This window comes from Zalophus californianus, chromosome 12, assembly GCF_009762305.2.
Source record: "Zalophus californianus isolate mZalCal1 chromosome 12, mZalCal1.pri.v2, whole genome shotgun sequence".
Classification (NCBI taxonomy): Eukaryota; Metazoa; Chordata; class Mammalia; order Carnivora; family Otariidae; genus Zalophus; species Zalophus californianus.
Window position 1 is genome coordinate 9,080,852 of NC_045606.1, and position 24,518 is coordinate 9,105,369.

General features: G+C 43.5%; 1 protein-coding gene across 3 annotated transcripts in view; it reads left to right on the top strand.

The window, feature by feature from the left end:
- EGFR (epidermal growth factor receptor) overlaps positions 1–24,518 on the top strand; it is a 197,438-nt gene continuing 172,920 nt past the window's right edge. The window contains exon 1 of one of the 3 annotated variants that reach the window (XM_027573140.2): positions 1–264. In XM_027573140.2, coding sequence (XP_027428941.1) covers positions 177–264 — 88 coding nt within the window. In that variant the 5' untranslated portion in view covers positions 1–176. The remainder of the gene's footprint in view (positions 265–24,518) is intronic. The other 2 variants (XM_027573139.2, XM_027573142.2) reach the window with 2 other exon arrangements.

Genomic DNA, 24,518 nt, shown 5'->3' on the forward strand with positions numbered 1-24,518 from the left:
GGCCCGAGTCCGGAGCGAGTCCCGAGCGAGCCCCAGCGGCTGCCGCCTCCCAGACCGGACGCCAGGCTACCTCCGCGTCCACCCGAGTCCTGACTCGCCGCCGCGGCCGTCGCCGCGCACGGCCGCCCGACTCGGTCCTAATTGCGGAGACCAGGAGCCAGCGCCTGGGGGCAACGATGCGACCCTCCGGAACGGTGGGAGCCGCGCTCCTGGTACTGCTGGCTGCGCACTTCCAGGCGAGTCCGGCGCTGGAGGAAAAGAAAGGTAAGGGCGAGTCCCGCCGGCCGCACGCCGCCTCCCGACGCGCTCCGACCCGCAGCCGGCCCAGCCTGCGCTCGCCGCACCGGCTCGGCGTCCCGCGCCTCCCGCCCCTCCTTTCCTGTTTCCTTGAGGATCAGCTGCGCTTCTGGCCGGGGCTGTGGGAGGAACGGGACGTTTCGTTTCTGGGCTGAGCGAGTCTAAGGCGGCCCAGGACGGGAGGCTCCCAGCGCAGGGCAGCGGGGCTGCGGGCGGGGTGTGGGAACCACCGGCTGGAGCTCGGCGCCCCGGAGCGCTCGCAACTTTCCTGGCCTCCTGTGCGGGGTCCGCGGACGAAGGCGAAAACTTGGCGCGGGGCGGCTCCGGTTCCCGCACGTGCGCCCCGCGCCTGTCCTCCCGAAGGGCCAGGCCGGGCCCCGGGCGCGCGCCCGAGGGGCTTTGGGAAGTTGGGGAACTACAGCCCCCCCGCCCCCCCCCCCCCCGGGAATCCATCTCACTCCTCGGGCCTCCTGGGACAGACGGCTTCCCCAGCAGACCCACCGCACGTCCTCCCTACACCCGGGTCTCGTACTTGAGCCACTCGGCTGGACCTGGCCTTGCCAGCCTGGGTCCAGGCCTGGGTGGGTCGCAGGACCCTGCAAGCCCCTTTCCCACGTGTGGTGATGCAACCCTGAGCTGAGAGACCCGAGGGTCTCGTGTCTGTCTCTACCTGTGGCTACCGGGAAGGAAAGGCGTAGTTTTCGTCTTAAGCAAAAAAAAAAGGGGGGGGGTGGGGTCGGACCCGCCCCTTGGCGCAGACCCCCCAGACGCTTGCGGGGTTCTCCATCCTCCTGCAGGTCGGGGGGGACCCAGACTCCTGGCCAGCCCGGAGCTCCCACCCAGGCGTCCACGCCCCTCGGGCTTGTGGGGTTTCGCTAAGTCGTCGCTTCCCGGGAACTTCCGAGATTTGCCCCCACCTGCAGCCCTTTGGTGGCGTATCCAGGCTTTAAGGCGAAGCTGGACAGAGCGGCGGGACAGCTGGGTCCTGCTGCCGAACTTCATAGGGGCAGAACCCATTCCGGTCAGGTCCCCACGGTTTTTTCAAAATAAGGCTCACAGCAAACTTTCCTTCTCAGAATCCCGAAGATTTTCTCTTTGGGATGTTCCTTTTAGCTTTTGGAGGAGTTTGACATTGGGCCAACCAAAATACTAATTTTTTTAAAAAAGGACCGATGTCCATGGTTCATGGGTGCCAAATGTCCAGACTGAACATGAGCGAGTCTGGCTTCGTGACTACCGGCCATAACCCCACTTGACATGGGAAACATGCCTCAGAAGGTTTAATTACACAATTTCAAAATCAAGCAACCCGGGTTCCAGGAGTCAGGTCGGTACTTGCCGTTGATGTCATTGGCATAGGGAGTCGGGGTTTGGTGCTGAGTGAGTTTGCTAGGGGAGCATTAACGCATAAACCAGTGGTTCCCAAACTTTGTTGCACGTTGGAATCACTTAGGATTTTAACAAAACAAAACGAAAACTGATGTCTGGCTCCCAACCCCAGACATTCTGATTTCATTGGTCTGGGATGAGACCTGGACATCAGGGTTTTTAAAAGCTCCTCTGGTGATTCTGTTGGGCAGCCAGGTTTTAGAGTCACTTCGGTGGAGAAGAGACTGGTAAAGTCTCTGGAAAGATTACCTGCCAGTGTACGGAACATACAAACTTTTGGAACACTGGAGTGTTAATCTTGCAAAATATAGGAAAGAGGAGGTGGGGGGTGATTTCAGTAATAAGCTATTGGTCTTATCACTGACAGAGGTGGTGGAAAGCTTTGCGTCCTCTAAGGGGTCTGAAGGGCTCACCTTCATCTCTGCTGGGAGTCCTGGAGACTGGTCCTGCTCCTGAATCAGCCCAAGATAGAGTCCTCTCAGGCAGGTGGTATCTCTCCCTCTCTGCTACAGGGGACCCCCCCCTCCTTATTTTAAATTGACTCTTGAAGCACCTCCAAAGCATCACTTTTTTTTTTCTCCATAAGTGTTCACAGCTCTTTGCTATTACCCCTTTGAACACAGCTATTAGTGCTTGGAGATTTGTTTCTGAGAAAAATATAAATACCACTTAATTTGACTGTCCTGTATTCGCTTAAAACAGGATGCTCCTGAATAAAATTGTGAGAGTAGGCGAACAAATGTCATTCTGTTAAAGTAACATCAAACAAACAATTTAAAAGGGTAAATTATTAAAAATATAAAATGAGATATTTTTATAAAAGGTGTTAAAGACCCCTATCAAATTCAGTCTGTTCAAGAAAATTGGTTCATTTTAGAGAGACTTTTTTGGTTCTAAGTTATGGTATCTTCTGTTCTTATTGCACTCAGTACTGTCAAACACTGTTTTAAGTGTCCTTTTAATCCTTACATTAAGCATATGTAGTGGGTACTCTATTTATAAAATGAGAAACTGAGGTACAGAGAAGTAAAGTGACTTCCACATTTCGTGAGAAGCAGAGCCAGGATTCCAACTCAGGCCTTCTCACCCTCGAGTCCTGCCTCAACCACCGAACTCCACCACCTTGTGCGAGTTCTGGTTTCAGGACCGCCAGCTCAGGTGTGTGTGATCATCCAACGCCCGATCCTGGGAGTGGGGAGGAAGAGGGCCAGGGAACGGATTCCTTAGGATTGGTCTCTGTGTGAGACTTGGAACAAAACGTCTATTTGGTGGTCTAGACTCTTGCTCATTTCCTCAGTAGTCACTCTGCTTGCCTTATGTGGAGGCAGCTGTCACCAGAACAGCAGTGAGCTTGGAAATTGCCTGGGGGTTGTTAAGCAAGCCCCTCCCTCTTGCAAAATGGAGAGGTCAGGGTGTTGCTCTAGAAGAGACCCTGGGGGGTGTTCTGGAGAGTGCAAGAATTCTCAAGAAGCGAGGAGCCTGTCTCAGCTGCTTCTCTGAAGACATTCTCCATTCAGGAGGTCTGGGCTGTGTTGAAGAGGAATAAATGAGAGGATTTTGAATCGTATCCCAGGTGAAGAACCACTACCCTCTTTTCTCTAAGGAGTTCAGATGTGAAGAAGCCCAATTCAGTCCTGGCCTGGAAGCCAGGAGGTCTGTTTTCTCATTCCAGCTCAGTGTCAAGGGGGACATGTCACTTACCAGCTCCAGGCTCCTGAGTCCTCATTTCTGAATTCAAGGAGTATTTATTGAGTGCACAGAATGTGCCAGACATTGTGAGTTAAAAGGGGCAGCGGTGATCTTAATAGTTTCTACTCTTGCTTCCACAGTGTGACTCTTTAAGCCATTAATTAAGTACAGATGGTCTTCGATTTACGATGGTTTGTCTTAAAAGTTTTTATTTTACGATGGTGTGAAAGCAACACACATTAAGTAGAAACTGTACTTGGAATTTTCATTTGAATTTTTTCCCGGGCTGGTGATATGCGGTAGGCTCCTCTCCCGTCATGCTGGGTGGCAGCCACACAATTATGAGGGTCTACAACCGACACACTGCGTCCCATTTTTCACTTTTAGGACAGAATTCGATAAATTACATGAGATATTCAGCACTTCATGTAAAATAGACTTCGTGTTAGAGTTTATCCACCTGTAGGCTAATTGTAAGTATTCTGAGCATGTTTAAGGTAGGTTAGGTGTATTAAATGCATTTTCAACTTAAAATATTTTTACTTTACAATGGGCTTGTAAAGTAAAAAACACAGCCCCATCGTAAGTCAAGGAGGATGTGTGTTAGTAAATTGCTTTCCAAATCTGAAAAGGAGACCAGAAATCTATGTATCTGTCATGTATTCACACCTGTGTAGCTCTGTCTAGCAGTAACTGGTTGATGCCTCCAGTAGGTTTTTGACCATTATTTCCAGCTTTATGTATTTAGTTTCCTAGTCTGTAATTTTTCAAGAACTCATTCTGAAGTTTGAAGAAGCCGATTGCCAAAATCCGTCGTGCTACATAATTAGACTTGGTCCACGGGACAGCACTAACATGTTTTGAAATGTTTTTAGAGGTAGTGTCAGTAAAGATGAAGGATTCCGCCCTGTTTAAGAAGAAAATACTCCCTTTCTTTTCCCCCCCCTTTGATCTGAGCTACAGGACCAGCAGCTAGTGTCTGAAACTTTTCTGACAAGATGGCAAGCCAACTCTAATATTAAATTGATGATTATGGATGTTCAGGGAAGATAGCCCCACACTGGTGCCCGAGGCCCCAGCATTAGGGTGGGATCAGAATGTTAGGGATCAGTTGCTTAGCTTGTTGAAGGACCCACCTGGGAAATCATTTGGCCCTTGCCCTGTGGCTTGCTGTGGAAGTTGTGTGTTTGTGTGTGTTTTAATTTGGACTTAGTAAGTACAGTAGAAATGGGCTGATTTAAAGTTAGGTTTTACTAATAGGGATATGTTTTGAGAAAAATTCAAAAGCTCAAAGTTCTAGAATGGTTCGTTCACCCAGGCATTGTTTCCATGTATAGTTTCAAAACTAGATTCTGCTCTTCAGATCTGTACTGAACTACTTTCACTTTGTTTTCTTCTGTCACTTTCGGACATTTGTAATTATCATAAACACTTTTGGCCTCAGTTATTACTGGTTTATTCTTAAACCATCAACACGTAGGGAATAGAATATAAAACTTGTTCCCATAGGCCATTCTTATTGACATCATAGCTTCTGTCCGTTCCCTCTTTTTCATTTTCCTCCCAAAAAGGTTGTCTTCTAGAAGACAATTCCAACAGTTGGCTCTTTGCACAACATCTCAGGATAGTCTGCCATCCAGCCCATGGGCATGGGCAGGTTAGTTTGAATTCAGGCAAGGATCCAAGCTTCTGTCAAATAACCGGTTTGACTGAAATTTTCACTTTTTCAGAGTCATTAGGTACAGCCTCCTTCCTACACATTTAGATGGACACACTCAATTCAGTTGTCTAGAAAGTTCCCCCAGCCAGCTGGGAGCAGGAGGGGTATTTTAGGGCCGGTGAGCAGCGGTGGCTTGTTTACTTAGCCCTGTTAGAAACTAAGTGCTGGATTTGACATTTTAATCTCTGAAGGCCCTGAAGTATAATATCAAGTGCCTGACCCTGTTGACTAAGCATCTGTGAATTGCATATGCTTAAAATACATTCTACTCCTACCGAATTTCAGCAGCTTGCTTCAGAAAGTAGTATGTGAAAGTGAACACAGGGGGGATAGAATTTCCTTCTTCGCTCCAAGTTCTAGCCCATGCTGGTGGGCCAGCACACCTGGCCCTGATTTAGTAAAATACTTACATAAGTTACCTCTATTGTTTGTCCTTCGAGTATAAGGACACAAAGTGCTACCTATTACAACTTAAGCTTTTATTTTCTTTGTGCGTGAGCCACAGTGAACAGTTTGCACTGTTCCATCCACATTTGGAGACTTAGGAATGAATCAGAGTTGGTACTTGCCCTTTAGTCAGCCAGGGGAAGAGAAATCTCTAGATAACCAGTGCGTCACAGAGGCAATGATAGAATTCTGTGCAGGATGAATTCTTCTGGTATTACTCTTTGCTTTTAATGCCACCTGGAGAGGGGGCCGAGTATCCGCCCCAAGCTGTGGGTATTTCCCTGGAGACTACAATACGAAGGCATCCCAAGAGTAGGTCCAGTAGTTGCAAAGGCCCGAGTAGCCCTGGTTATTATTCAGTGTGATGGGGGGAGAAAGGGGAGATGGGGCGGCTACCCTTCACAAGGGCTTCGCTGTCCTCCCGTCCCAGGGGAGGTGCACCGGGGACGTCTAAGCTGGGAACTGGCACGAGGGGTTTGGTGTTTGGGAAAGAGAACTCTAGCAGCAAGGTGGGGAGTGGACTGCGGAGACAACAGTGGAAATAGGGGGAGAGAGCTGACTTCTGCGGGCCGGGAGAGATGCGGGCGGGAGAGCAGAGAGGATTGCAGAAAAGTGACTCAGGCTGACCTGGAGGCAGTTAATGTGTAACCAGGACAAGACATAGAGGATCCCAGGTGACACACAGGGTTCTGGCGTGGAAGGCAGGATAAACACGGTCGCCACTCGCAGGGGCTGTGAACGCTCCAGGAGGAAAAGCGTCGGTTGGGTGGATGCGAAGTGCCCAGATGGAAAAGTCGAGGGGCCGGTAGAGTATACAGGTCCAGAGCCCAGGAGAGCAGCGTGGCCTTGAATTGTCATTTTATGAGATGTTTCAGTTGCAGGTATTGTCTTTGACCATACAAGAGCCCTCCCCCAGCCTGTCTCAGGCTCGCTGTCTCCGTCCATGTGGATCCAGGCTGGGTTCTGGATTACCGGCTGCTTTCTTCCCTAGGCTGCTGTGGTTAGCGGTCTGATCAGTTGCATTTATGAGCAACTGATAAGTAATGTAGTGTGCGTATAAGAACCTTGGGAGTCATATTTGTATAATGCCACACATTGGCCATCCCGCATTTCTTATTGACGACACCGTCACCCGTCATCATATAAATGTGAATGTCTTATTAGAGCACCTGCTAAGGTTTTAGAATTTCCTGCTTCATTTTCCTGAACGACCACGAGGAAAGTTACAACGTCAAAAGTAAAGTGCCTGGGAGGTGACACATTTTACGTCTAAAAATGAAAATGGCATTTTTAAAACATATGGCCAGATGTGAAGAATTAAACTAGAATCTGGATTATAGTTGATAGTTCTAGCATTCTTCCCGGGAGCATGATTTGGCCCTTTACAACTTGTTATGAATAAGAAAAATGATTGCTTGACATCCTTTATTTAACTCCTACAGAAAACAAAGAGAGAGACAAAAGTTTTCATAATTCTAGACATAATAAATGCACACTGGGTCACACTGAAGTCAGAAAGGGGCTCTCAAATTAACTGGAGAGCCACTGCCACTTGTGAGAGGACATCTGTGTCCTGATTCACTGTTGGAAATTGCACAGATTTACCTGTTGATTTGCAGAGAGCATTTGGAAACAGGTGGATTTGTAACAAAGCATAAAGTATGGCTGTTGGTGCTCCCTTGGGTACTCATGCCTTTATGTAAGAGGAAATAAAGAAGTGGTTCTAGACCGCTTTACTTAGCAGCAGTTTTAAGAACATTTTTGAAGGATTTTACTTTAAAACCAGAAACGTGATACATTGTGCACATGCAGGCATGTGCCTGATGCTAATGTCATGATTGCCTTAGCAATTGCGTTGCCTTACACATGATATAATGATATCCTTATAACTGTTTGAAAGATCCTTTCTTTTACTCCAGGTTTTGTAGAAAATTGATGCATTGCATGTAGTCCCTCCGATATGACAAACTTAACATTTTGAGGGGGAAAAGCAGTGCATGTTTTAGTTTATTTGCCCATACTCATAAATTCATCCCTATTTTAGAGTCTGGAATAAAAACAAATCACTTATTGAATCTGTGCTAGTCCTCAAGGATGCGCATGTGTGCCTGAAAAAATTCTTACCATCATAAATGAGATTTCAGAAAGATTGTTTTATAACGTCAAAAACCTGGGTTTGCTTATTTACCAGCAAACATTGAATATCTGACAACTGCCGGCTTGTCTGTGTTTACACAGCATCTCCTAGTTCATTCTTATATATCACAAGTCGTAGCAGATGGTTAAATTGTGCTGAGCAAGATCAGTTAGCCAAACTATTTGAAGTGTATTCTAGTACTTTCTTTTTTTTTTTTTAAGATTTTATCTATTTATTCGACAGAGAGAGACACAGCGAGAGAGGGGACACAAGCAGGGGCAGAGGGAGAGGGAGAACCGGACTCCCCGCTGAGCAAGGAGCCCGATGTGGGACTCGATCCGAGGACCCTGGGATCATGACCTGAGCCGAAGGCAGACGCTTAACGACTGAGCCCCCCAGGCGCCCACTAGTACTAACTTTAAAGATCCGTTTTTGAAAGTATATTTTAACACAGTATTAGAAATTTAAATAATTATCATCTCTTTTCCAAGAAAAGAAAAACACCCAGAACCCCCCAATTTCATCTATTTTGATTCCACATGAATGCCGGAAAAAAGAAAGGTGGTTGTTGAAGAATTATTATGCCACCTGTTGGCCTTTAAGATACTGATTTTAAGGGGCCTTTCCCTATGATGAATTTCAGAACATTTTCTTGGCTTTGATTTGCTGCAAAGTTAATAGAGAATCAGAAACCTTATCCTTATAGCTACTTCTTGCTTTCTTTACCTCTGCTGGCCTTCCCTGGTGGTTTAATAGACTGTATGCATGCCGTGTATTTATGAGTGAGAATAATGTAGTGCCTTAATCTGTCCTCCCTCCCTCCCTTCCTTTCCTGCTTCCTTCCTCTCTTTCTTTTTTGCAAGAGGTTATGAATGCATCTTCAAGAAAGAAAATTTTGATGTATGACTGTAAATGAAAAACTTGGACAAATGACTGCAAAAATATATTACGTAGTTTTTTCAAGTTAGAACGCCAGAGGCATTCAGTGTTTATGGTTATTTTTAATACAAATATGAATAGACATGTATCCTTCCTTCAAAAGTTGTATTGCTCAAGGAGTTTTTCTTAGGACATGCCTTAATGCATTCTTCCCCCCTGCAATCTGTTGTTAGTTATAATAGAGAAAACAGGTTAGGATCTACCTTCCCAGTTTCAGCTTCCATAAAAATAACTAAACTAGATGGTTTGATGGCTCCTAGCAGCTGCAAACATCTATGAAATTAAAAGCCAATCTAAATGCGTGCAAGATACATATTTAAACTTGTAAATAATAAGTGTGCTGTCTATGTGATTTAGATGTTAAAACACTGATGTCATAATAATAATAACACCTTGCATTTGTATAGCACTTTACAGTTTACACAATGCCTTAACATCCATCTCTCCAAGCTTCCTAACAACCCCACAGGATGGGGATAATTATCCACATTGAAGGTGAGGGACTCAGGCTTTCAGCGATTCTGCAATTTGCCCATGATCACCAAGTTAGTCAACATTAGGTGCGGGGAGGTTTTCCTGCCATACAACAGACACCATTTCCTGACACCAGTATCAAATGTCTCCAAAACTCTCCTTTCTCCTCCTTTAAGACACCATTGCTTTTTAGCTGTTTGATGCCTCCCCTCACTGGTAGTCCTATTCGTGAATCGAAAGACTAACAGAATATTCTCAAATTTTTTTGTTACACTTCTATTCCTTGTACCCAGTGCCCCTCACAATTCTGGTATATTCTGCTCCAGTTTTGTTCTTTCCCACTTTTTTCTTGTTATGAAGTTTTTGTGTTTTTTTTTTTTTAGAGTTAAGTCTCTTATATATGCATTGTAATTGCACATTTCATATGATACAGGGCAATAAATTTATGAGCCTGGAAAACATGTACTTTAGAACTATGACTTTTTGAAGTTGTGTCATGAACTTCCGTAAATTGCCAGACCTATAAATACTTGAGGTAAAAATGAGGAGAGAAAGCAACTTGCTGTAGCAGTTGGGTCCGTCAGCAATGCCTATGGCAAAAATGCGGTAACACACACAGATGTGTAGAGTCATTTCTGTGATTTAAATGAAGCACACACTTAAACTCATTAGGGTGGATAAATAGCTATTATGAAGAAGACAAACTTAACGAATTGTGGACACTCCAGGATTGCTGGTTTTCTATATCAGATCCTTTATAAGAAGCCATTCTGCCTGAGATCATACATGGTAACGTTGAGTTTAAGGAGAAACTATTACAGAAATCACAATTCTCACTTAGAGGAGTGTCATTGTTTGAATGAATAGAATGTGTGATGTGACAGTTAGTAGATCTGTCATTTGATGGTGGTATACCTTTTCCAAAAGAAATTTCAGAATACGTGTTTATTTTCCTCCATTAGGAAGGAAAGAACTTTTTTTATTATTTGTTTCTAACATAGTGGAAACTTCAGCACTCCAGCAGAAATTCCCCCCACGCATGTTTATATTTCTTAATTATAAAGCAAAGTAGGAAAAAGCCCCATATGTAAACTGAATAAATGATCTTTAGTTGTCATTGATGTTGTAGAGGTTTAGAGAATATCACTCAGGGAAAACTTTTTTTTTTTTTAAGAGCCAAAGGTGTTGCATCTTTTGTTGAATAAGTAAATTTTCCAGTCAGCATGCAGTTAGTGTATTGATTTTCAGGGTGGCTTGCTTAGTAATTGGTCTTTATGCATTGCAAAAATTATTTGGGCAAAAGCTATGCCACTTCACCTTCAATCAACAAAAGTCCTCCCAGCCAAGGCAGAACAGACAAAGTTGAGCAATTTGGTGAAATGGGACAGCATAAAGTGTCAGACTAGTTGCTCAGTTTTTCACTTCGCTTTTGACTTCTAAAGACTCTCTCTCTCTCTCTCTCTCTCTCTCTCTCTCTCTCTCTCTCTCTCTCTCTCTCTCTCTCTCTCTCTCTTTCTCTCGTTTAAATGCAAACTCAGTGATGTGCCTGGTTTGGAGCAGAGGCATCGAATGGGAAAAGTCCCAGACGGATTGGAGACCTGGGTGGTTATCTGAGTCCATCTTCCCTCATGCCAGAGTCTTGTTCTTAAAGTCTTGGCTAGAAAAGCCAGGCTTTGAGAGTGTTGGGCAATGACTACTACATATTCATAATGTTGCCCAGTTGCAAAAACAAAACGTTCAAACGATAGCCAGGAAAATAAGTAGGCATGAATTCCAGGCCTGAACCATGCTAATGAAGCCAATGAAAACGGGGTGCCAGGGTGGGGAAAATTGCCAATAGTGTATATACTTCTCTTGCAGTTTGGGGGAATTTTTTTCTTTCCTCCTCGGATCTTGTTCTGGGAGGAGGTCAGACTTTATTTCCCTTCTAGGCTTGCTTTCTCTCATCTAGGTGATAGGGGAAGCGGTAGAGCAAGTAGTAGCCACAGGTGAAGCTCAATGTTAGTCAGCACAGGTGTGCTGAATGCAGGCTTGTAGTCTAGTTGAAATTTTATAGGTTGGGTGACTTCCGAACACTATTTACAAGGTTGAATTTTAATTAAAAGGGAACCACTAGGTACCACATAGTGTAATAACAGTAGTCCTGATCTCATGATCATCCCGAATCCTGTTCACAAGATGTTCTGCTAAGCCCAAAAAGGCCTGAGCTAAGTTTAAGAGTAGTTTTAAAAGTAACAGATAATAATTAATACCCGGTGATTTTGAAAGGGGCCATCAAACAGGTCAACTCAATAGGTGTTGTCTTAGAGGTGGAGAGAGAACGATGAGCTCAGTAAGTCCGTCTCTGTCTGAGGAAGCAGCATAGTGGAGAGGTTCAGTGCACCTCTCAGGGGACAATGTCTGCAGATGAATTTCCTTACAAAGAGAGTTTGACCTGGTGAAGCTTCACCTGCACACACTTCTATTGAGCCTTCCAATATGGAGTAAGCAGAACCTGGTACGATCCAGATTGGTTCTCATATTTTTTGGCGGAGGGGATGTGCATCATGACGTGAGCGACCAGGGTAATGCTTACAGGGGAACACTGACTCCAGATATGGGTGACTGCTTGGTCTGCTGGCCATCTGTGTGGGCGATGGCATCTGTCTGGCTCTCGGACTCAACCACACTCCCTGTTGGTAGTATTATTTCGCAGCAGACGCTTCTGGTCGCCTGTCAGGTGGGTACGCCCACTCGCTGGTACAGATTCTCCCGAAGAATCTCTGTCCCTTTTGTATTTTTTTTTTTCTGGCTGCAAAGTGGAATGCATAGGTCATTGATTAAAAATGGGAAAAATATTCCAGGGTTTCGTGACTAAGAGGAAAAGGGGACATTTCCTCAGCCAAGAGTTGACTACATTTTCGGGGTGAAGGGGACTGACCAAGCCAGAGGTCAAAAAAGCCACCTGTGCCAATTGTTTAGGGCTCTTGGCATAACTCTGCTCTTAAAACAAAGGCTACTCAAGGTAGATTTTGTGAACGTCCTCTGGTTCTAAGTGTGTCCGAAATGATCATGTCTAATTTTCTCAATATGAACATTATTTTTTTTAAGATTTTATTTATTTATTTTGACAGAGACAGCGAGAGAGGGAACACAAGCAGGGGGAGTGGGAGAGAGAGAAGCAGGCCTCCCGCTGAGCAGGGAGCCTGGATGCGGGGCTCGATGCGGGGCTCGATCCCAGGACCCCGGGATCATGACCCGAGCCGAAGGCAGATGCTTAACGACTGAGCCACCCAGGTGCCCTTCAATCTGAACATTATTATAATAGGCTAAAGAATGCATTAGGTCAGTGATTCTAGACTAATCATCACTAACATTTGATGGATGTTTTTGTTGTTGTTCCCGAAAAGGCAATAATAACCTTCTTATGGCTAGCATCTATTTGATGTTAAATATTTTTATAAGTAGGAAAACCAAAATGTATACATGGGACTAAATGAGTATACAAGACAATAAATATACCAAAAAAAAAAAAAAAAAATCCCTAGACCTGTTGTGTGGTGCTTTTCTTTGGATAAAAGGAATGCACTAAGGCTTTGTCTCCTCCACATGTATGGGACTGTGCAGGATGTGACGGACAGGGGTGCTGTCTCTGGACCCAGGCCCCACTTTGGTTGCAGGGTGCTGTTGGCCAAGTTGAGTAACTTCTGGGAGTCCTGGTTTCCTCATACGCAGAATGATGATAATAAGGGCACTTACCTTGGGGCACCTGGGTGACGCAGTTGGTTAAGCTTCTGGCGCTTGGTTTCGACGCCGGTCGTGATCTCAGGGTGGTGAGACCGAGCCCTGCGTCGGGCTCCATGCTCAGCGAGGAGTCTGCTTAAGACTCTCGCTCCCTCTCCCCCTCCTCCCACGCTCACTCTCTCTCCCTCTCAAATAAATAAAAGTTAAAAAAAAAATAATGGCACTTCTCTCATGGGGCTGGTGAGGATGGAGGGGGATGATTTGTGTAGAGGAAGGAGCGCACAGGGCCTGTTCCCGGAGCACATTCTAGAAGGCCTGGATGTTATCACTGTTTGAAGGGCTGACTTGCACTGCGACCTATGCCCCTCACCATGACCTTAATGACCCCTCTTGTAGGTGTAGAGGAACCTGAGGTTTAGGAAGGTCCTCTCACTTATCCAAGGTCATCTGCCTAGGAAGGGTAGACTCTGGCCTGTGACTGGGGCGCTCATGCCCTTCGCGGCTGCAGGCCTCTGCCCCAGATGTCGGCCCTGCTCTCGGGCCCTCGAAAGGCCACAGGACCCAGGCAGGGGAAGGCTCAGCCCGCTTTGCCCCCTCGCTCCCCATCTCAGGACTCCCAGGGCACAACCATTTGACCCCTCTTTCCTTCCATGGCAGGTCTTACTTTCCCTTGAAAGAGGATTGTTGTTTTCCTGTGTGGCTCTGGGCCAGCCTTTGAAATGCTCTTCATTTCATTGTACAGCCCATTGATTTATTCCGGTGCTGTTTTTACTTTCAGACTTGTTATGGCTAACGTGAAGGTTACTGTTTTGTCTGTTTTCTCCTGCTGCTCATTCTTTCTCCCCTTTCGTGGCATACATGGCCATGAGGGGCATGCACGGTTCCCCCATCCAGCCTTCATGTCTTCAGGGTCCCCTGGACACCGGGACCATCTCACAAGAGGAAGGCAAACACCCTGGAGCCCTCGGCCCTTTCGGCGACAGTTAAGCTTCCTAAATAGAGAAAATAATGGGTATGCATTCTCTCTTTTAATTATTACTTGATCTGAAATTAATCAGGCTGCTTCAGGTAATGCTTAGTGCACTTGTGATGGCGTTTGAGCCACTGCATGCCCCTCCCCAGGGACTGATACTTTCCTCCGGGACTCCATCCTCACACCTGCCTTTGGTCCCTGTTCTTCTCCTGGTTCTTAATAGCAGGGCCTGCAGGTGTTTAAATGGACCAGGAAAAGTGCGTCAATCTCTCTATCATTGTTTTCAAATTTGCAAGGTAGCAGACTGGTCACGAATTAACATACGCTAGAGACTTGCTATTTCCTACCAGCAGTATATTAAAGTTATTTTTAAAGTTGTTTTATATCTGTGAGTAAAAATAAATTTCTTATGCTGCAAGAAACACCAAAAATGGAAAAGCTAACAGTTCAAAGATGGTAATTTATCTTGTAACTGCGGCTAGCAGCCTAACTGCTTTATTAAACAGACGATTTCTGAGATTATTTGATTTACAAGTGGGTTGAACAGGGTGGATCTAACGTTTGGGCCAGTTTTCTCCATCCGTGAGCTTTCTGGACTCACCACGGCGTAGTCGTGGAGACGTAACATGCCCAGAGCGCTCTATTTGGAAACAGAAGAGACACAAAAGGAAGAGACTCTCACTACCTATACGTAAAGCTCTGGGAGGCAAACTTTTTCTTTTCTTTTTTTTTAGTATTAACTTCATGGTTAGCATTTATTTTTTAGTGTTAAAGCAGCGGCAGGGGGTGAGTGTAGGGCAGGGGGAATGTGTGGTTAGAAAGGAAGAATTAAGGAAGTTAACTATTATGCATACCCTAGATAATGTTTTTAGGCATTACATTCTTCACTTTCAAAACACATTTTAGAGTAGGTATTTGTTTGAACTTAATATTTTGGTCTCACTTCTTTTCAGTATTTTTTTTAGAGGTTAACAGAGAAGTTTAGATTTTTTAAAATTGCTGTAGTTCTTAGAAAAATCATACTAAAAACAAAACGCTGAGCATGTTATATAAATAAGAATAGTGGTTTGCTGCAATAGCAAAGCTTTTTGTTACTAGCTTTTTATTTTGAAAGAATTACGGATTCACAGGAAGTTGCAAAACAGGCACAGGGAGGTCTGGTTGGAGGCGCACCCTCTCCCTAACCTCCCCCAATGGTAACATCTTAGTACAAAGTTTTAAATATTTAGTTTGACATCTTTATCTAATATTGACCTAGGCTAAACGCTCACTGTTTTAATTAGCTAGTGAGATGGTATTATAGAAATCATCCTCTTCACAGTACTGTTTAGAAGTTACTTTTTACGCTTTTTGGTCTTTAACTCTTGGAGGCCGTGCAGGAATGAGGGGGAAAGGGAAAAAGGGATAGAGGAAAAGCATGGGTACCCAGGCAGACAAATTGAGAAACAGAGATAGAAAAAAACAGTATAGAGGTTCCTCAAAAAGTTAAAAATAGAACTGCCCTACAACCCAGCAATCGCACAATTGGGTATTTACTCAAAAAAAATACAAAACTACTAATTCGAAGGGATACATGCCTCCCTGTGCTTCTAGCAGCATTATCTACAGTAGTGAAAATATGGAAACAGCCCAACTGTCTATCAACTGAAAAATGGATAATGGATAAAGAAGATGTGTGTATGTATGTATGCATATATATTATATATTCCATTATATATATATATGTATTCCTATATATATATATAGGAATATTACTCAGCCACCAAAAATAATGGAATCTTGCCATTTGCTACGACATAAATGGACCTAGAGTGTATTATGCTAAGTGAAACAAATCAGAGAAAGACAAATACCATATGATTTCATTCATTTGTGGAATTTAAGAGACAAAACAGATGAACACAGGGGAAAGGAAAAAACAAAAGAGAGAGGGAGCCAAACCGTATGAGAGGCTCTTTAACTATAGAGAAACTGAGGGTTGCTGGAGGGGAGGTGGGTGGGCGGATGGGCTAGGTGGGTGATGAGTATTAGGGAGGGCACTTGTTGTGATGAGCACTGAGTGTTATACGTAAGTGATGAATCACTAGATTCTACTCCTGAAACTAATATTACGCTGTATATCAACTAACTAGAATTTAAATAAAAACTTGAAACAAAAAAAAAAAAAAGAGGAGAAACAGAGAGAGAGATGGGTTTTCTTTCATTGACTGGACAAACCAAACACCCTCTTGTAGTTTTTGGGTCAATTTGCATGAGCTAAGTTTATCTTCTATTCAAATCACAAATGGTTTGGGTTTCTGTGTATGTACCACCTGTTCTGGAATGCTGATGATGTCATGTTTTTTTATTTAGATAGTGATTACACAGATGTATTCATTTGGTAAAAAATTCACGGGGCTGCAAAATTTTAGTTTGTACACTTTTCTACGTTTATATTATACTGCAATAGAAGTTTTAAATACTGTACTCACAGTCACTTCGTAGAGAAGATAAAACCTTATAGGCTAAAGCTCATATTTTATTAGGAAATTCAGGATCTCAGAGAAGGTGTGGGATGTCAGTCAAGGCAATGAATTTATTCTGTTTTGGTATGTATAACAAAAAATACCCCTTTAAAACTGAGACTCCTCTTTTACTGCTACTTCAGTTTGCTCTAAGTTACAAATTATTTTAAAAATAGGGTTAAAAAAGAGTTACAGCAAAGTAGCATGCTTCTCCTTTATCTGTATATCTAAATCCCTGGAGGGAAAGCCTCTTGTAACATATTAACCAACTGCAGAATCTTTGCAGAAAGACAGTGTCCTTTGGGGGTAACCACAGCTTCCTTCCCTGTCTGTTACTTCCTAGGGTCAGGCTCTCCTGGGGCTATCTTCAGACCAACACAGGGAAAGAGAAGAGAAAGTGAATCCCATGGTAAAGGAAAGTTCTCACTTCACTTAGCAGGTACATACCCATACTGCAGATCCTCTTGTGGAGTTTCCAGAGCCTTCCAGCTCTCTAAGCATTCTGAGCCCCAATTCTTACACCTGTTATATTGCACGGCCATAAACTACGTTTGCAGTATAACAGGGCAGTTTATTTTAGTAGACTGGTATAATTTGGCAGAATCTTACGTGCATGTTTCTTTCTCAGTTATCAGTGTGGTTCAACTCAGTAGGCAAGCATTAAATGTGTATTGCATACTGTATGCGAAAAAGCTGCTGGGTGCTGGGTTACACAGGCAATGTAATCTTTACCCGTAAGGAGCCTGTAGTCCAGAACCCCATTCATTCTGTCACATTCTCCGAAGTGAGAATTTAGTCTAATGTGATTTGTGAGTACTTCACAACTGAAATGATGGTCATAGAAACCAGAATGGGTGTGTATGAATGTTAAGTGTAACATAATTTTGCAGCACACTTTTAGCTTTCTAAGAGCCTTTGACATACCTTTTCTCATTTGAATAATCATATGAAAATAGCCTCAGTTCCCTTTTTGATCTCTTGATCAGGGAGATGCCAGAGATAAGGAGCCTCCAGCCTTTGTGCCCACGGAAGGACTGAGCTAGCTCTGAACATCTGTGTACTCTCTTCATGTTTCTAAGTTGACATCTAAAATTGTTTACCATAGGGGGCACCTGGGTGGCTCATTCGGTTCAGCATCTGCCTTCAGCTCAGGTCATGATCCCAGAGTCCTGGGATCGAGTCCCGCTTTGGGCTCCCTACTCAGCCGGGAGACTGCTTCTCCCTCTCCCTCTGCCCCTCCCCCTGCTTGTGCGCTCTCTCTCTCTCTCTCTCTCTCTGTGTGTGTCAAATAAATAAATAAAATCTTTTAAAAAATGACCTTATTTAAAAAGATAATAAAATAGAATAAAATTGTTTACCATAGGCTTAATAGCTATAAGAGATATAATTTCAGCCATTTAAAGCAGCTAGTCAACTGCTTTTCTGCCAGATTGACTGACTTTTTTTGGATTGATTTTCTGCCAGAAAGATTGATGTGGTTTTTTTTCTCCTGATCAAACAAAGCAAAACAACATGTTAATTCTTTCCTCAAAAGATCTGTCTCAGTTCTGCATGCGGATTCTAAGGTGGGTATTTGACCACACCGATGGGAGGATGGGACAAAGTGACCCATCATGAGCTGGTCACCTTCAGCCTCAGTGTTTCAGAGCTGAGTCAGACACTCTGCACTCTGCCGTCCCTTTGTCCTGGAGGACTGGGGAGGGAAGGAGGAGAGCCTGGGGCCCGGGGCCCGTGCCGGCAGGTTGGCTGTAGGAAAGGGCTGACGCTTGCGGGTGGTGAGTCTGCCAACAGGGTCCCATCAGACTGGATGTGAGCCTGTTTACAAAGCAGCCTTGCATTGAGCACCTACTACGGATCATGACCTGGGCTTGCTTCCGGGACGCAAACTTGTATTTGTTATCCCTGCATCAAGGAGGCGATAAAGAAGCAGTGGGACCTTTATGAACCAGCTCCAAAATCATTTCCTCAAACCGAGAGCCACAAACGTACCCTTGCGGGAATGGCTTGAGCATTTTATACTATTTTAAAATTGTGTTTATTCATTTTTGAGGGTAATCTAAATTCTTTTGAACTTAGGTACAGACTGCACCATTCTGCAGCAATAAATCACAGTCACCCCACCATGCAGTGATATTATTCTAAATAGTTGTATCTTAAGGAAATTAAGAGGGGGGAAAAAAGGGAAGCTGCTGTGTTATATTGGCTCACATATTTACCATGTGTTTCCCTTCTCTTTGGCCACTCAGTCCCGCGCTGCCCCATTGTCCGTTGCCTGAAAACAGTTGCCCCAAATATTTTGCTTGGTTTTCTGGTTGTTTACAGCAGGAAGATAAGTCTGGGACCAGTTTAGTAGTTGCCAGAAGCAGAAGTGTGTGGCTGACATTTTAAAACCTAAAAACTTAGTTCTACAGTCAGTCCTTCTTCAGTTGGAGTCTGTGGAAATTGTTTTTCTGTTGGGAAAAAAAAAAAAAGCCAGTATATTATTAAATTTGAGAAGAATCCCCATAAGCGAATGTCCTAGATGTCATGGAGCTCAGAGGAGCAAAGAGATGGGCCATCTTTTTCCACATAATATGTTAGGGAGCTGCTCATGAAATGCTTGGTTGACATTTGGTAGTAAAAGTAAACTAAGGATCGGAAGTTCTCTGTCGAACATGTCATCCTTTAAGGGGAACTTGGAAAACAGGAGTGAAACGGTAGAGATGGCCAAGAGCAGAAGCCTGAAGCTCAGTTAAGACAACTGAGGATCTTTAATGGGAAGACGAAGAACCGTAGGGCCATGAGAAGAGGCAGTAAAAGGCATGCGGAGGTACACGTCATTTCAGATCCTATCCAGGAGGAGGGAGAGCCTCTATCAGTGGAAGTTTCCAGAAACTGAGCGGTCATTTGTGGGGTTATTATTGAGATACATGTTCATTTATAGAGAGGGTGATAATGAAAGGTCTAGGAATACTTGAGTATATAGGTATTTAAGAACTAAACTCTGTGCATCCGTTTCTCGTCATATTCTCTTGTGTTGTTACATTGGCTGCCAAGGAAGCAGTCCCTGAACTGTGACCCCAATAGGCAGGGGGACTGGAACTGTTTCTAAGCTGTTGAGAGTGCAGGGGTATGGGGATTACAGCTGGGACCCTCTGTGAGTTTGCTCTTGACGGATACCTTTCTCTTTTTCAGACCAGCTAGTTAAGCTCTGGCACATGGCTGTCCTCTTAACTCATACCCTGATGGTGAAGCAGAAATTTAGAGTTCCCAGAATGTGTCACAATTTCTATGTATGAGTTTTCAAACAAGTTTTTGTATAATTTAGAATCAGTGTTGTCTCCACTGGGTCTTGTTCCCACAAGGAGAGTTGCTTATCATCCGGTTTTCTTCCAGGGATGCCTGAATTTTCTGCATCAAGCTTGGAACGTGAGGTCAGAGGAATGTTCCCCGCCCCCCGCCCCAGGAAAATATAAAGAGTAGATTATACCTCTATAGTTATATTGCCTAAATTATTGCCTGTATATGTGTGTATATATATATCTTCTGTCTTTTTTCAAAGAAATATTAATCCTGAGACCCACAGCTAAGGTAGAATTCACAGAGAACTTAAAAAAAAGATGAGCTTAGAAGATCTGCATAATTATATAAGTTCTCTGCTTGACATAACAGGAACATTTTTCCATTGGAGAGCAGCTTTGGTAAATGCAAAATGGGTGGATTAGACTTTTGCCATTTATTTTACCCATTGCATATTTTTATATCAGAACTGATTTGAAATATTACAAAATAAAATTTAAAAGTACTTGCCTCAACTTTTCTTTACCCTGCATTTCATCATCAGACACATAAATAACTGGAGAGAGAAATTTCTTTGTTTTTGTTTTTTGGTGTCTACTTAATAAAACATGTTTTTTTAACTACTGTGTTTTGGGGACAGCATGCATTTTCCCAGAAAATCTCAGGTTAACGTTAAATAGGCGCTGGATGTTTATCTGATCTTGTTTATAGGAGCATGAGAAATTTGGTAACCTTTGTATATACTTTATGCTGTTAACTAGGTAAGAGGTCATTGAAACATTTAGTATTTCCCTACAAACTTCTAAAATTGTCAGGTCAAGTCTACTGGATCTCGATCAGAAGAAGATGGTTGTTATTCATCTAGCAATAACATCAGCTATGTGAGAAAGAATATATATGGTTCTTTTTGGAAAACTGCGTTCAGTGACAGAAATCCTGACAACTTCATGTTAACTTCAGAGTTAACAAGGGTGGTCTGGACTGTTCACAATGCTGGGCGACCTTCGTAAATTCAGTCTGAGCCTCTATTGTGGTAAATGTTGTCACTACATGCATGATGTTAGACTCCTTGATTATGAGTGAAAGTTTTATACACACATACACACACATAAGCAGGAAGTGAGCCTTGGGTACCCTGTACTTCTTTTATGACGTTGTCTATTGCATTCTCATTGTTTATGTTCTGGTATCGCTTTCTCACTAGATTGCAAGCTCCGTGTGAAAAGGAGCTGTCTGGTTTATTCAGCCTCATTACTCAGAGCACCATGCCATGTACACAGTGGGCACTAAATAAATACCAGTTGCATGCACTGAACATATCTAAGGTATAATTGCATTTCAAATAAACCTCTGAAATCCTAACACATCTTTATTCACTGGCAGGCATGAATGTATTTTAACAAAAGGGAGGGAGAGACTTTGTTTAAACCAGCAAATTATTAGATTATAATGATCTCAGTTCATGAATTTCCTCATTGGCCTTCTTTATACTTAATTTGCAGTATATAGAAAAACAGGCATGTCTAACAGAGTATGACAAGTGTTTTCTTGTTTTACTTTTCAGAGAATTCATCTCCAAAGTAAAGAGCATGCGTTGGTTTAAAAGTACTTTTAAGGAATTAGTAGTTGGATTAAAATTGAATTATCAAGGAAGAGGGCATCTTAATTTCATGCAGTCATGATTAGACGTCTTCATACGGAAGAGCCTAAGCGTTATTTGCGGTATTCACCATCATTCAAACAACACAGGGGTATAGACTTCTTTTTTTTTTTTTAAACTCAAATTAGTAGAAATGAGCAGGCAGTTCAGAGAAATATATCATCTTCAGAGTCCTCTCAGTAATTAAAGGAAAACTATTTTTATATGGAATATGATAAAATGAGTTTAAGTGCATAATAAAAGGTCATACCCATGATAACTCTTAAATATTACATCAAAGAAAAATAAGTTTGACTTTCATTTACTTGGAAATAGTCATTAACTGTAACCTCAAGAAACACTATGAACAGTGAGCTCTCTCCCCACCAGAGTGTTATAAAAGTCAAACGACAAGAGGCAGAAATCATGTCCTATGTGTCTTTGTGTCTGGAACTGCCCAGAGTTGGCACAGTGATGATAGGGCCACAGGTACTAAATGAGTTATTAATGAAATAAAATTGAATTTCAAGGGCAGTGAAAACAAAATTTAATTCTGTGATTCACATCCCAGGTAGCATATGCTTTTATACATTCAGGGCAGGGTATCCCATTTTCAATTTATAGTTCCATGTGGCATGGATGTGGGTGAGGGTCTCACTTCTAAAGAGAGTTAATGCAATTTATTCTATGTAAGTGGATGAGGAAGCTAGTAAGAAAATTTTGAATGATCGGGTGCCTGGGTGGCTCAGTCGGTTAAGCGTCAGCCTTTGGCTCAGGTCATGATCCTGGGATCGAGCCCTGCATTGGGCTCCCTGCTGAGTGGAGAGTCTCCTTCCCCTTCTCCCTCTGCCCTCCCCCACCCCAGCTCATACACTTTCTCTCTCTCCCGCTCTCTCTCAAATAAATGAATAAAATCTTAAAAAAATTTTTTTTGAATGATCAACCATGTGATATTTTAAATCTTCCAACCAAGACATAAAATTGAGGGAATCAAAAGAAATATTTAAACAAAATAATGATAGTGGGTCAAACTTTGCTGCCACATGTGAGTCTGGAAGGAGTATTCATCTTGATTTTGCACGTACACGTTGAACAAATGATTATTTTTCATTTTATCTCTGGAAATGTAAATTAGCATTGCAAGTGCCTTCACTGGGATGTAGATGCTGTCTGTAAACTTCCTTTTGCCGTTTTTAAAAAAATAGACCAACACATTTAAATGTCAGAAATTAGGATAAACTGTCATCCTTTAGAAATAGAAAGCACACCCCTCTAGGAGTGTACATTCTACATTCAAATCGAATAGTATCCTTCAAACAGCCATTTGACGACTACATGTAGTATATGCAAGGTGTTATCCTCGAAGTTAGGACTTAAAATGTGGCCTAGGACTTGAGTCACAAAGCAAGTTAATACCTTTCAGGAATATGGAGGTCTAGACCAGTGGGTCTCAACTGGGGACAGTTCTGCCCATCACTCTCCTCCGCCTCTCCCCCCCACCCCCTACCCGAGACACTTGGCAATGTGGAGCAGTTTTTGATTTTCACACTGGGGGTTGTTACCGGCATCTAGTGGGTAGAGACCAGCGATGCTGCGAAACATTCTTTCCTGCATAGGACAGCCCCCACCACAAAGGATGGTCCCCAACCCAAGATGTTTACAGTGCCGACATTGAGGAGCTCTGGGCTAGGCGGAGCCAACCGCATTCAGCTCTTCCTTATCCATCTTCTTTAATATTACAATAGAATACACTTGTATTCTTTATTCCCCTCGCTTTGGAGTTAGTTATTCCTTTGCCTGGGTTTTGTGTGTGCCCAGAAGGGCAACAGCCAGCATGAAGACTGGCATTCCTGACAAGTCGCACTTGCCAACATTCCAACTTCACCTGCACCAGCTTGTCCAACCTGAAAACTTACCAAGTGAAAGCAAGAGTCATGTGAAGACGCCTTAATTATTTATACCCACTCATAAACTTGCTTAAAAAGGAATCAGTGGGGCCCTGGGAGTTAAAAATTGGCTCCTTCACTGTTGTAGAAACAACATGAATTTAACATAAAACACGTGCTTTTCTTTTTCCTTTTTGTTTTCCCCCCTTTCGGCAATGTAAGAGCGCCATTAGGTGAAGAAATCTTTCACCACACCACTTTCTCAGAACCAGAAGAAAAACCAGCTTGTTAGAGCCCAGCTTTGTCATGGAGAGAAGGGAGTTGCTCCATTCTCAAATATCCTTTCTCTTGATAGCAGCCTGCCCAGGGGTGAAAATGTGTTTAATAGCTTGCGTTGTACAAGTGATCAGGAAACGGATGCCTGTTCTTGCTCGGTGGCCTGTTTGCGCTAAGGTTTTCTATTACTATGCCTAATGGTTTAGCAGAGGGAAGGACAGAGTCCTGCCGGGCAGAGGTCATCAGGTCAGTGTCGGCCCCTACCCCACCAGTTGCCTGAAATCCCCCCAAGGGCTGAGAGGTCCCATGCCTTTTGCTGTGCCTGATGGGAGTTAACCAGAGTCTCGTAGCAGAGTCACACACCTGTGGGGTGTTCCCTTGGCATTTGCACAAGGCAGGTTGACCATTGGTCCTGTTGGAAGTGGAGGCCAACTTGAAAAACAGATCTGCTTGTGAGCTTGAGTTGAGTAATACTGGTCTTTCCCCTATAATTCATGTGTATCATAAAACACAATAATTTCTTGAATTTTATGGTCACATCCTATAATAATGCCTGGCATACACCTAGTGCTCAATAAATATTGGGTGAATGAAGGAGTTCAGAACTAGATGAGATCTTGGCCCAACTCTCTCATTTAACAGGGAAAGAGACTCAAGGTCCATAGAGGTTGTATGATTTCAAAGGAAAAAGGTTGTTTTCTTGGCCTGTGGTTGCGTGGCTCTGTGAATCATGTGCTGATACACCCAGAAAAACATGTGACTAGCCACCCTGCTGGCATGGGTACCCTCCTGGTCCTGCTGCCGACTTTCTTAAAAAGGGCCTCCAGAATTGCATTAGCTTTAAGTTCCCCCAATCTTGCATCACCCCCAGTTGAGAAAATCTAAAGAACAGTCAGGGGATTGAAGACCTCCATATAACTCTTAACTTTAAAAACAATGAAATAGATTTCTTCAAATGTTTGGCTCCATTAAGTAAGTTTTTTTTTTTTTTTAAAGGTTTAGTTTTGGGGTGCCTGGGTGGCTCAGTCGTTAAGCATCTGCCTTTGGCTCAAGTCATGATCCCGGGGTCCTGGGATCGAGCCCTGCATCAGGCTCCCTGCTCAGCGGGAAAGCCTGCTTCTCCCTCTCCCATTCCCCCTGCTTGTG